The sequence below is a fragment of the Branchiostoma floridae genome, chromosome 17, assembly GCF_000003815.2.
Source record: "Branchiostoma floridae strain S238N-H82 chromosome 17, Bfl_VNyyK, whole genome shotgun sequence".
NCBI lineage: Eukaryota > Metazoa > Chordata > Leptocardii > Amphioxiformes > Branchiostomatidae > Branchiostoma > Branchiostoma floridae.
In genome coordinates, this window is record NC_049995.1 from 17,912,072 (window position 1) to 17,925,598 (window position 13,527).

Below are 13,527 nucleotides of genomic sequence, written 5' to 3' on the forward strand. Positions count from 1 at the left end.
GCGAGTTGTCAGCGAACTCTAAAGTCACGAGGAGGCATGCCCCTGATTTTTTGGAGAAAACGGCAGAGTTTCTTCGTCGGCATCAGGGTCATACCTCCTCATAATTTAGAGTTCGCTGACAACTCGGCCGAGCTAAATTCTTGATTTGTAAACGGGGCTTAAAGAACCATGGTCCAAACTAAAGCACTACGGACTGCTCAGACTATGCTGCATGTAGCTAGAAAAGAGGATGTTTTCTTCCTTACCAGAGCCGACCACCTCTACGCGTTCTTCCTGCAATGGTCGCCGGACGTGTACGGCCACGAGGTCAACAAGGCCGACCTGGAAGTGTCCGGTTTCGTCGTGCTCGGGGAGGAGACGGACTCGCTGGAGGTCGTCGACGACTTCTACTCATCAGAGTCAAGTCTGTACAAGGACTGGGAGGTCAGTTTGTTTGTTTGTTTGTTATTATGAAAAACAAGCTGTCGGGTTTCATGGTGCTCGGAGAGGAGGCGGACTTGCTAGAGGTCATCAATCATTGCTACTCCGAGGAATCGAGTCTGTACAAGGACTGGGAGGTCAGTTTGTTTGTTTGTTTGTTTGTTTTTATTTAATATGACTGAGAAGGGGTTCGTGGTGCTCGGCGAGGAGACCGACTCGCTGGAGGTCGTCGATGACTTCTACTCTTCAGAGTCGAGTCTGTACAAGGACTGGGAGGTCAGTTTGTTTGTTTGTTTGTTTGTTATTATTTATATGAAAAACAAGCTGTCGGGATTCGTGGTGCTCGGAGAGGAGGCAGACTTGCTAGAGGTCATCAATCATTTCTACTCCGAGGAATCGAGTCTGTACAAGGACTGGGAGGTCAGTTTGTTTGTCCGTTTGTTTGTTTGTTTTTATTTCATATGACTGAAAAGGGTTTTGTGGTGCTCGGCGAGGAAACAGACTCGCTGGAGGTCGTCGATGATTTCTACTCTTCTGAGTCGAGTCTGTACAAGGACTGGGAGGTCAGGGGTCACATTCTTGATAAGAATGAAAAAAATGACATTTTTTTGCAGGTTGATTTCTCGTGTTATTTTGTTTGAAATGAAGATTGATTGCTCGAAGAAAATTATGATTGGAAACTAAAGTGAGCTGGGTTTTTCCTAACAGGTGTGTAAGGCTGGTTCTCCTACCTGAAAAATCGTGCCTTCCTAAATGAGAGGGGTTGGAAGTATATTTAATGTTATGTCATATGCAGTTCTCGACTTTAGGTGCTATTTCACAACGACAATGATATTAGAAAAAGAAAATGTATCAAAGTTAACCAAACCAGATTTCCTTCTAAGAGATTCTGAGCATGATAGAGATTACAGCTGCCACACGTACAAGAATTTACAGTTTGTTTATTTTGTTGTTTACATCAGATCGTCACGGCGATGGAGGCCAGGCGTAGGTTGTCCATGCTGGAAGTTGAGGACAGTTTACCGCAGCCAACACTCCTGGGCAAGAGCAACCTACTGGACTCCAAACATGTCTCACTGGTAAGACTGAACTCTGAACTCCAACCCCTAACCTTCCTTAGCCAACACTCCTGAGCTAGACTCCAAACACGTCTCACTGGTAAGACTGAACTTTGAACTCCAACCCCTAACCTTCCTTAGCCGACACTCCTGGGCAAGAACAACCTGCTGGACTCCAAACACGTCTCACTGGTAAGACTGAACTTTGAACTCCAACCCTTAACCTTCCTTAGCCGACACTCCTGGGCAAGAGCAACCTGCTGGACTCCAAACATGTCTCACTGGTAAGACATGTTCCCCCAGCTTGTCATTGACAGGTGTCATGTTCCCCAGCATGTGATTGACAGATGCCATGTTCCCCAGCGTGTGATTGACAGATGTCATGTTCCCCAGCATGTGATTGACAGATGCCATGTTCCCCAGCGTGTGATTGACAGATGTCATGTTCCCCAGCATGTGATTGACAGATGTCATGTTCCCCAGCTTGTGATTGACAGGTGTCATGTTTATAACTGTGTGTGATTGACAGGTGTCATGTTCCCCCAGCTTGTGATTGACAGGTGTCATGTTCCCCAACGTGTGATTGACAGGTGTCATGTTCCCCCAGCTTGCCCAGTTCCTGCCCCCGAGGACCGAGGGTTACGCCTGGATGCTGATATACTCCACGTTTGAACACGGCATCAGTTATGACTGTGTGATTGACAGGTGTCATGTTTATGACTGTGTGTGATTGACATGTGATTGACAGGTGTCATGTTCCCCCAGCTTGCCCAGTTCCTGCCCCCGAGGACCGAGGGTTACGCCTGGATGCTGATATACTCCACGTTTGAACACGGCATCAGCCTCACCACCATGTACAAGAAGATGGTCGGAGTGGACTCACCTGTGCTGCTCGTGGTGCAAGACTCGGAAAATAACGTAAGTCACAAGAATGGATGAAGGGATGGAGGGATTTGATGGGTGAATGGAGGGAGGGAGGGAGGGAGGGAGGGAGGGAGGGAGGGGTGAATGATTGAATGGATTATGAGTGGACTGTTGGATGAATGAATGAGAATGAATTGGTGGATGGATGGATTTGTGGATGGATGGATGGGTGGATGGATTGATAGTTGTATGGATGAGTATATTTAATGAGTGGATGGATGAGTGAATGAATGAGTGAATGGATGAATGCACTTTGAAATTTGTATCAGATTCTAATCGAAATTATATGATATTGATTGAAACCTGTCTATCCTCAGGTGTTCGGAGCTCTGACGTCCAGTCCAGTTAAGATCAGCGAGCATTTCTACGGCACAGGAGAATCTTTCCTTTTCACCTTCTTCCAAGACTTCAAGGTAAGTGTAGGAAGTGTAGTAATTGTCTTAAGTTGGACTTGACATTTCATTATTAGGAGGTCTGTTGGACTGTAGATTAAGTGTTGGGTTAATCTTATGTATGTTTTATGATTTTGAGGTTGCCCCCAAACCATGTCTGATGTGAAATTCTGCGTAAAATACCGGTATGGCGTGCAAAACTCTGCAAAATGTGTATACAGATTGCAGTATCCTAAAGTCAAAATTTGATGCAGAATTCTGTGTACTACACAATTCTGCCTCTAAATGTACAATTCTGCAGAACTGACTTATATAAGTTCCACGAAATCTATGAAATGTAATCATCATATGAAGGAACTATGCAATGTACAATGTACATGTATACCCTAATAATTAGAGTCCTCCAAATTGAAGATGGTAATGAAAGTAGTCCGAATTCAAAATAGTAGTTACTCTGGATTTATAATCATATTAATGTCACATGTTTAAGGAAACAGTGGAATATTTGGAGTTTGTTGGAAACTCTCCTCACCTGAGACTGTGCTCCTTCCCCAGGTTTACAAGTGGACAGGTGACAACACTTTCTTCATCAAGGGGGACAAGGACTGTCTGGCCATCGGGGGAGGAGAGTAGGTCACGTCTTATACACCTTCTTAGATCCTCACATTTTCGTTAAGACATCCTTACTATGGCTTTCTTTGGGGGAGGAGAGTAGGTCACGTCTTATACACCTTCTTAGATCCTCACATTTTCTTTAAGACTGTCTGGCCATCGGGGGAGGAGAGGAGGTCACGTCTTATACACCTTCTTAGATCCTTAGAGAATTTTCCTTAGGACATTCTCGTTATAGCCTGGTATCCTGCCATATAATAGCTCCTGAGTCTCCGATCCTCTCTGCAAGGACTGTCTGGCCATCGGGGGAGGAGAGTAGGTCACGTCTTATACACCTTCTTAGATCATCAAATTTTCTTTAAGACATCCTTATTATGGCTTTCTTTGGGGGAGGAGAGTAGGTCACGTCTTATACACCTTCTTAGATCATCAAATTTTCGTTAAGACATCCTTATTATGGCTTTCTTTGATTTTCTTATACACCTTCTTAGATCCTACCATTTTCATTAAGACATCCTTATTATGGCTTTATTTGATTTTCTTATACACCTTCTTAGATCCTCACATTTTCTTTAAGACATCCTTATTATGGCTTTATTTTATTTTCATGGTGTCATGTTTCCGCTCCTCCCTGTGATTGGATGAGATGTTATGACTGACTGTATGATTGACTTATTAGATCCTCAAATTTTCCGTATGGTATTCTTATTGTAGCTGTGTGTTGCTGTCGTATGATATGATTGACAGGTGTCATGTTTCCCCTGGCTGCCTGTGGTTGGATGAGATGTTATGACTGTATGATTGACAGGTGTCATGTTCCCCCCCAGCGGCCAGTTTGGCCTGTGGTTGGACGAGATGTTATGACTGTATGATTGACAGGTGTCATGTTTCCCCCCAGTTCGGCCTGTGGTTGGCCGAGATGTTATGACTGTATGATTGACAGGTGTCATGTTTCCCCCAGTGGCCAGTTTGGCCTGTGGTTGGACGAGATGTTATGACTGTATGATTGACAGGTGTCATGTTCCCCCCCAGCGGCCAGTTCGGCCTGTGGTTGGACGAGATGTTATGACTGTACTGTATGATTGACAGGTGTCATGTTTACCCCCAGTTCGGCCTGTGGTTGGCCGAGATGTTATGACTGTATGATTGACAGGTGTCATGTTTCCCCCAGTGGCCAGTTCGGCCTGTGGTTGGACGAGATGTTATGACTGTATGATTGACAGGTGTCATGTTTCCCCCCCAGCGGCCAGTTCGGCCTGTGGTTGGACGAGATGTTATGACTGTATGATTGACAGGTGTCATGTTTCCCCCCCAGCGGCCAGTTTGGCCTGTGGTTGGATGAGATGTTATGACTGTATGATTGACAGGTGTCATGTTTCCCCCCCAGCGGCCAGTTTGGCCTGTGGTTGGACGAGATGTTATGACTGTATGATTGACAGGTGTCATGTTTCCCCCCAGTTCGGCCTGTGGTTGGCCGAGATGTTATGACTGTATGATTGACAGGTGTCATGTTTCCCCCAGTGGCCAGTTCGGCCTGTGGTTGGACGAGATGTTATGACTGTATGATTGACAGGTGTCATGTTTCCCCCCCAGCGGCCAGTTCGGCCTGTGGTTGGACGAGATGTGGTGCCTGTATGATTGACAGGTGTCATGTTTCCCCCAGCGGCCAGTTTGGTCTGTGGTTGGACGAGATGTTATGACTGTATGATTGACAGGTGTCATGTTTCCCCCCAGCGGCCAGTTCGGCCTGTGGTTGGACGAGATGTTATGACTGTATGATTGACAGGTGTCATGTTTCCCCCCAGCGGCCAGTTCGGCCTGTGGTTGGACGAGATGTTGTACCACGGAAGAACCCACGCCTGTACGACCTTCAACAACCGGCTGCTGACCTCCCAGGAGGACTTCACCATCAAGGGGCTGGAGGCCTGGGGCTTCGAGATGTAATCCGACCCCCACACGGCTTCAACAAGGAACCCGACACCGACAGGGCTTCAATACGTAACCTGATATACCCATTGGCTTCAAATGTTGTACCTGATCTTTAGCGAAAAGTCCCAGAGGAACCTTGAATTTACAGTTTTGGATGATTCTGAAATGTAACCTGATCTTATGCAGTTGTAATCTTATCTCACTGCTAGGGTGGTGAGATGTAACCTGATCTTACAGCTGGGCTTGTGAGGTGTTACTTGATCTTATGCAGGTGTAACCATATCTTAATGCTGGTGTTGTGAGACGTAATGTGATCTATCACAGAGATGTAATCTGATCTTACACAGCTGTAACCTTATCTCGTCCCTGCCCTGCACTGTTGTTGTACTTAGTTAGCTGCAGGGTGAGTAACAGTTGCACATCCATGTAGTTTTGTATGGGGAAAGGTGCATCCACTTCAGGCTGTTGGGCTAAACTGAGGCAAATTCTAGGCAAATTCTATTCACTCTGTTCTTCTTAGATCCCAGCTGTGTGCAAGCATGTCAATTCCGTCTGACTAGAGAAAGTTGGTCCAGGTGCTATATCCACGCATCCAACAGTCTGTAAAGACCTTTGTTCTCTTTATGTCAACGTACTTGTGGCTGAATTCCATAGAATTTGATCACTATCATGGTTCCAACCTTGACAGCAAGTATTCAATGCCAGAGGACGCCCCCCCCCTCTACAGTATCAAGTTTCCTACCAAACAGGCTGCAATGCTGCAGACCGAAGTAGTTTCTTCTGTTCAGCTTCATCAGTGCCTAATGACTATACCTGGAGTTACTATTAGAAGGAAATATGAAATAGGGAGACAAAAGATTGGGCCTCAGCAGTTAAATTCATTGTTTTTGGACGCAAGTGTCAAATGGGATTCCTAAAGGTATCAGACATGAAGCTAATACAATGGGTTGTAAAGTACAGTCCGATCTGACTGTGTTCACTCTCAGAAACTGAATGAGCCAAATTGAAGACCATGGAAGACCCTGTTTTATATTTCAAATTTTAACATGTTTTGTTTCTGAGATAAACTTGCCTGGTTACCAAACCTCAGCCCGATCTCAAGTATCTATCGTGCAGGGGTCTGGCAGGATGACATGGGAACTCTTCTCAATTTTGCCCCTTATAGTGGGCAAAAAACTCCACCAATAGAACAGTAGCAGGATCAGCAGGAGGTAACTACACCCCACCATGATTGGTTAAAGACCCCAACTGTATTTTTTGAATCCATAACAGTGACCACTAAGTACTTGATTCGCTTAACTGTGATAGCCTGCTGACCAACTGTGGTGTGTTGTAGCTGGCTACCTGTGGTGTGAGTGGTCATCAATCCTAGGTTCTCCTCCCTCTGATCAAGGGCCTTCGAGAACCTTTCTACAGCCATCCTGCCAGACCCCAACACGAAAGATATCTGAGGTTGGGGTATGGTATCCAGGCTAGAGATAGACCAACTACAGGTTCGATTCACAGATGTGGCATGAGAGATGGGGCACCTAGACTGACTGTGAGAAGTGTACTAAGCTGATGTACATAATTCATCTTGCTTATAAAATTATACATTATTTACATATTACTGGATCATCAGAATAAATCATATTACCATATATTTGGACATTTAGGCTATGTTGAGTTACTTTACTTTAACTTTATTTGATTGTTGTATATGTTACTTGGACAGTGAACTTTTTTTTTCAACATTGTCTGTCACACGTCAAGCAGTTTTGGCACTGCATTTTACGTTGACCTACTCTCAACTTCTTGTACTAAAGTGCACGAATCTCTCTATCCAATGCTGAGATAGTCTTCACCAGGGCTCTAGCCAGCGTCCATTTTTCCGTCAATTGACGGAAATTTGCTGCGTGTGACGGAAAATTTTTAAAACCAATCCGTCAACCTTGACGGACAAAAATCCTTGGTGGAAGCTACAGGCAGCTTGGGGACACTGTCCACGGTCGGAAAGCCACACACTGTTTGTTTTGCTATTGTTATGATTGATGACTTAGTGTGTCGGCGACCTTTCGCATACGATAATCTCATTAAAAACCTGTATTGCAAGGTCTCAGTTCCGTCTTTCTAACTTAATTTTTGCCGTTTTCGTGACAATGGGAATTGGCTGACGGAAAAAAATGTCGAGCTGGCTAGAGCCCTGGTCTTCACACATGTCTACGTAAATGTGTGACAGTGACTTGACTGAAGCTTGTCCCGACTACTGCTAGCGATGAAAGTGTGACGGAAGTCGCAAAATCATATACGACGCAGTACATTATTTATTAGAAGTGGGCCCATATGGGGGTACTTGGATCTAGAAAAGGATTCTTGTCGAAAAGACGAGGTAACTTTGTGAAAAGTAGGGTGCATTTTGTATCCCCCCAAATGTATTATCTATCGGAAAGTAACAGTTCCATTTGGAGTGGAATGCCCCCTCTATATATAAGAGCAGGTGCGAACAGCTAAAATTGAGTACATTTAAGTCCATGCAGTATGTTTAGCAGTGTTTAACTCATTTGCATATAACCAGTTCTTAATGACTTCTGTTAATTAGTGGGGTTGAGGCAGGAAGCTAGAGTCAAAGTATAGCCACCATGGCTGTAGCCAAGATGTATGTAAAAATGCTGTTAAGTAAATTAGAGTATAGAAAACTCTTTATTTTCTTAATATAGAAAAGGAAGTATTGTCATTCCAGAATGATTGTAAAACAGAAAGATTTATTATAAACGGGCACAGTGCTTATGCCTTATGCTTTTCATGTCAATATGCTGTTATATATGTATCGCTAAATGTATAAATCTAACTATGATTGGCACCAGTTTGCTCATAAAGATTAATCTATGAGTCATTCTAAGATGTTATTAGAGAGAGTTCGGTCCAACAGAAGGAAAAGTGGTGACTAGAATTTTACTCATCACAATTTTAGTCAGCATGTATAGAGAACAAGCTCCTAGGTGGTCGTGACCCACTATTTGTTGTGTCTTACTATGGCTGCCTGTCAAAATCAGCAATTTTGCATTCCTAAACTTTATTTTGTTGTTTGCAGTAACTGTTGTACATCATGTAAAGGTGGGGTCACACGTGCGTATATATTTAAGCCCGTATGAGGCGCGCATGGGAGTATTTACCTCCACCAGGCCCCATAGGTCGCTGGAAAAATAATAGAAATTGGACAAACGTAAACAGGTAACATGTCAGGCGAGTCAGCTAACTCATCTAGAATGTTATGTATGTATATTTGTCCAATTTGTACTATTTTTCCCGCGACCCGTGGAGCCTGGTAGAGACTAAGAAAGAGCTTCATACGCACCTCAAATGGACTTGAATATATACGCATGTGTGACCCCACCTTAAATGGCTAAAGCCACACAATGTAATAATTGTAACCCTTAGAAGGAATTTCATGTCATCATATTTCTTAACGTCGGGCTGAGCTTTTGCTTAATTTTGATAAAATGAATCTTAATATGTGAATGCCACATCTCTGATTATAATCTAAACTGCTAATATGCATTTCATTTGTCACTAAGGGTCAAATCAGAAATATTGTTGAAAGCAGCACGAATGCAATACCTGGGTTTCTGTTTTGATTTATTTTTTAAGACATCTTCAGTAGGAGAAATTGTGATTGTACATGAGAAAAGGTCACAGCCATTTCTGATAACTGATATACTGTAAAACTTTAAACTTTCGTGGAGGTTTTATTTTTGCCGTGATCTTTCCTCTGTCACTAAGAAAATCTGTATTATTGCTTTAGTACAGAATTGTTCCAACCGCGAACTCACAGCGAAAACCTCCTTCTACCGCCAAATAAAACGTCCGCAAAAGTATAGAGATTTACAGTACTTGCTCGTTGTGGCCTGGACTCCATATATTTGGCCTCCTTTGGTCAATATACACCTTTCTCACCCGGCGGCCATGATAGATCGAAGATGAGGTCAATGAGGCAAACAGACAAAACTTATTTCTAAAATCAGGTCCCATTTAGTTTTCCCCCAAACCACACAATTTTTTATAATACAAGATGGAATAATAAATATTACAAGTAGTGTTATGCACTGAAAGATGTAGCGATTTAGAGTAGTGTAGACTGATCTCATAGTCCCGTAAGAGATGCAAAACAAAAACATAATAACGCAAATTTTTGATTGATTTGCAGCCATTCACTTATTGGTCACTTTCCTAATTGGCAGGTTATCATTGGCTGAACTGCTAATTATGATGGACAGTCTTTTGTTTGCCGCATTGAACTCGTTTTAGATCTATCATGGCCGCCGCGTGAGAAAGGTGTATATGGCCTCCTTCGGTCAACCATATTGACCATGGCAAGATGCTGTAGTGTGGCCTGAACAATTCTGTAATAAGTCAGACCAGCTGCTGCAGAGATAGCCTGTTTGCTGGGAGGACGTTAGGGAAACTGTTGTAATCGTTAACTAGTCATGAGTATGTGCATATACCTGTGCATCCTGTCAGTGGGTGCAATTTCAGATACAAGTTCCCGGGCGCTTTCGACCCCACAAAACTTGGTGTATCTGAGTTGTCCCTCGTGTTCCCGGGAGAGTGTCCCTGTGGATATCCATGTATGTACAGACTAGAGTGTACAATGTACGTACGTACAAGCCAGCGCAGGACTGTAGAATTACTGTTATATGATGTATTCGCTGGCAATTAAGAGTTAAGAAAAAGTGTCTGGATTGAAAAAAAGTCCAGATTAGAAGACTGTCAATGTTCCATGTACAGAGTCAAAGTGACCATATTCGTATAGCCTCCGCGGCAGGCTTCATGGGGCCAGTTTTTGGCCTTGTCATTTCCAGGCTAACTTTTGGTATAATGCTAAAGCTAGGCTTTTTGGCTACACCTTAGTAGTGGAGCCATTACTTATAGTAATCAAACTCAGCCCAATGTGATGTAAAAAGTTGTGCAATGCATTCCCATAGAAATTTGTTGCTGTTTTTTTTTTTCTGAATGTAGCAAGTACTAATTTTGCTTATCTTTTCGCGGACAAGTCTTACGATTTTTCTGCTTCGATGTGTTATGCCTAAAATGGTTCTCATAAAAATACCTTGAACAGGGGTTCAGAAAATGGTTCCAAAACGAAGCCTTCAAATGCTCAGACCACCTCCTGGCTACACAAGGCCTGTCGCGCGGGGAAACAGTCGTACTTAAAATACATGTACTGGCCAAGTGGGAGGTTTACATGTAGGAATACAGTGTAGATAGATAGATGTAAAATAAAAAGAAAGGTATTCTATCCAGTCCCAGTGGGCTGCAGGGCTGTAGTTCCAGCCTGGCAGTTTATTACATTCTCCTATAGTACACAGAGACATCTATCTGCGCCAGCAAACCACCTCTTGGCTGTACTCTGCTATCTTAACTGTCACCATCAGTTCCTAAATGCCCTGCTTATAAATATTAATGAACTTACCCTGATGTACTGTAGATGCATTTATGTTTGCGGAGATTTAATTTCACGGTAGTGGGGAAAAGGACTTTTTGCAGTGGTTTTAAGTTCGGGGTAGCACCATGCACTGTAGTCTCTTACTGCCATGGAAAAATGTTTGCGGTGGTTTTAAGTTCACAGTGGTCGCGAACATTAAACCACTGGGAAAGTTTCTGCATTTACAGTATGCGAGGTCCATTTTGAAAACTGCAAGGCCTATTCTCTGATTGGCTGACATTTGATTTGTGGCGACGCCCACAGGAACTGATGGTGACGGTTGAGATAGCAGAGTACAGACAAGAGGCGGTTTGCTGGCGCCGTTGGACGTCTGCGTAGGAGAATGGTTTGTTGTAACCCTCCTGTATCTGGTAGCTGGTGCAACTGGTGAAGTTTAGATTGTGCAAATAAAGGTGACACTTTCTAGTCTTGTGTACTTTGTCTTTTTGTGTGTGTGTGTTGTGGGGGGGAGGGCGGAGGCTTGCAGCTGGTGAGTATGTCAAAGTTCAGTTCAGTTAAAAGCCTCTGGTTGACAACACGCTAAGTGCATTCTTTCAGCGTAATAGCTGTAACTTGTCTGTATTCCGCTAAAGGGCGCAGCTACGTGAGAGGCTGGCCATTTGTAGGGTATGAATGGGGGGATCTTGGTGGCCTTACGTGATAGACAGGCCAGCTAGACATCCCTGGGGCACAGCCCAGCTTTTTCAATAAACCCCTGCCGTGATATGCTGTACTTAAAAGTATTGTTTTTTCAACAACAACAAGTATCACAGATGTATTTCATTTTGACATTAATTACACATTTTATTCTTGGATGCTTTATAGATATGGTTTTTCCTCTGAATGAAAAAAAAATAACCTCTGTCCCCCCTCCCTCTTTACCTTTAGAACAATCCGTTAACCTCTAACCTCTGACTCCTGGCCCCGTGCGTGCATGCTACCGGTCTACTAAAAACAGAAACCCCGTAAGACCGAAGCGATCCCGATTGAACCTGTGTCGGTGAGGACTCGGACACGATGCCGACAGACTCCAGACGGGTCCCCGGGCCGCAGGACAGCCGGTCCCCGCACTGGTACGGGAAACACGCGGTAAGGACGTAGCTTCACTCTCCTCTCTCTGTTGCCCCCCTCCCCCCTCACACGCAGTGCAGACGGAACTGTGAGAACAGTTGTGCTAGCCTGGATACCAGTCCCTCGCTCTATACTATAGCCCTTTCGCGCTAGTGTATAATCCTTATCCCAGGGAAGGCCACAAGCCCCAGTCTCTATTTGCACTCAGTACCATACCCCAACCTCAAAATATATCTTTCGTGTTGCATGATAGATACTTGAGATCAGGCTGGGGTTTGGTAACCAGGCTAAATGGCACCCGGTTTCTGATAACTATTGTACAGTGCACAGGTACAAAACCGGTTTTTCTTATTGTACCGGTCCGGAAAAACCGGACCTGAAAACATTTGGTGGACCGGATGTTGGACCTTTTCGAAAATGAACAGACTATATGATCAGGAATTCACGCATTCGGGGCCTTACCGATCGAAGAAAGTAACAAGAGCGAAGCAGACTACAGTCATTTCTACAAAGTTTTGCAGTCAATCGTACAGAGGCAGTTATTAGTCTTGTAGGATTTTAGAACGCCAGTGGGAGTCAAATACTCCACAATGTCAAACATACTTTTTTGCAGCGAAATGGACCATTGTTTTGAGTATCGTCCATTCATATGGTTTCACATACTGAATCAGGTCCAGGTTCAGGTCTGGACCTGAACCTGATCCTTTGGACCTGAACCGGACCTGGACCTGAATTTTCTGTTCCGGTACTCTCCCCTAATGTATACTGTTAATGTAAGGAGGCAGTGCAGAGCAGATTTAGACGTAAAAGGTTTTGTTTTTATTTCCAGACTCGGCAGGAAGGCGATACCAGACCTGACGGGAGAGGAGACCACGACCTCCGACCTGTGTGTGAGTAAAATTAACAAACAACAACAACAACAAAAATTGTACACATATTCTATTCCAAGCCAAAAATGTTTTGGCCTGATTTTGAGTAACACCTCCACTGTCTTTGATGCCAATTTGCCCAAAGAAGGTTTCAAAAGTCTAGTGTCAGTTTCCCGCTTGCTTGATGAGTGATCCATGTTGACTTGTTTTTTTACACTTGTTTCAGACCTCCACGCGGGCGTTGTCAGCCAGGCCACGGGGTCGGCCTACATCGAGATGGGTCAGACGAAGGTCATCGCAGCTGTGTGAGTACGACCTCTGACCTTTGCCCTTGCCAATAGACTGCTTCAGGGTTCAAACTGCTTATGGTGCATTGTGGGTAATATGTCAAAGTTGAAACACGTCTGGACATGTATCAAGCCTTGTATTTGCCTTCACCTTTGACCTTTGAACAGGTACGGCCCGCGGGAGATTGCTCGGCGCGAGGAGTTTACGATGAAGGGTCGGCTGTGCTGTGAGCTGAAGTTCGCCACGTTTGCCTGCAGACGGAGGAGACAGCACATCCAGGTGGGTACAGCAAGGGTAGCACACTTCCATGTAATGTACAGCAAAGGTACAGCACATCCAGGTGGGTACAGCTAAGGTGTAGCAAAGTACAGCACATTCAGGTTGTACAGCAAAGGAACAGCACAGGTACAGCACATCCAGGTGGGTACAGCTCATCTAGGGAAAGCACAGCACAGCACATGCGGGTGGGTACAGCAAAGGTATAGCACATCTTGGTGTACAGC

General features: G+C 44.3%; 2 protein-coding genes across 6 annotated transcripts in view; both read left to right on the plus strand.

Moving 5' to 3' along the window:
* Positions 1-6,466, plus strand: part of LOC118404565 (oxidation resistance protein 1-like) — a 29,438-nt gene extending 22,972 nt beyond the window's left edge. The window contains exons 12-17 of one of the 5 annotated variants that reach the window (XM_035803732.1): positions 249-423; positions 1,383-1,499; positions 2,244-2,396; positions 2,720-2,815; positions 3,350-3,423; positions 4,578-5,204. In XM_035803732.1, the coding sequence (XP_035659625.1) occupies positions 249-423; positions 1,383-1,499; positions 2,244-2,396; positions 2,720-2,815; positions 3,350-3,423; positions 4,578-4,614 (652 nt within the window). In that variant the 3' untranslated portion in view covers positions 4,615-5,204. The other 4 variants (XM_035803733.1, XM_035803734.1, XM_035803731.1 and 1 more) reach the window with 4 other exon arrangements.
* Positions 6,467-11,680: 5,214 nt separating this feature from the next.
* Positions 11,681-13,527, plus strand: part of LOC118405079 (exosome complex component MTR3-like) — a 6,286-nt gene continuing 4,439 nt past the window's right edge. Inside the window, exons 1-4 of the mRNA XM_035804479.1 lie at positions 11,681-11,885; positions 12,697-12,757; positions 12,963-13,041; positions 13,192-13,303. Coding sequence (XP_035660372.1) covers positions 11,814-11,885; positions 12,697-12,757; positions 12,963-13,041; positions 13,192-13,303 — 324 coding nt within the window. The 5' untranslated portion in view covers positions 11,681-11,813. The remainder of the gene's footprint in view (positions 11,886-12,696; positions 12,758-12,962; positions 13,042-13,191; positions 13,304-13,527) is intronic.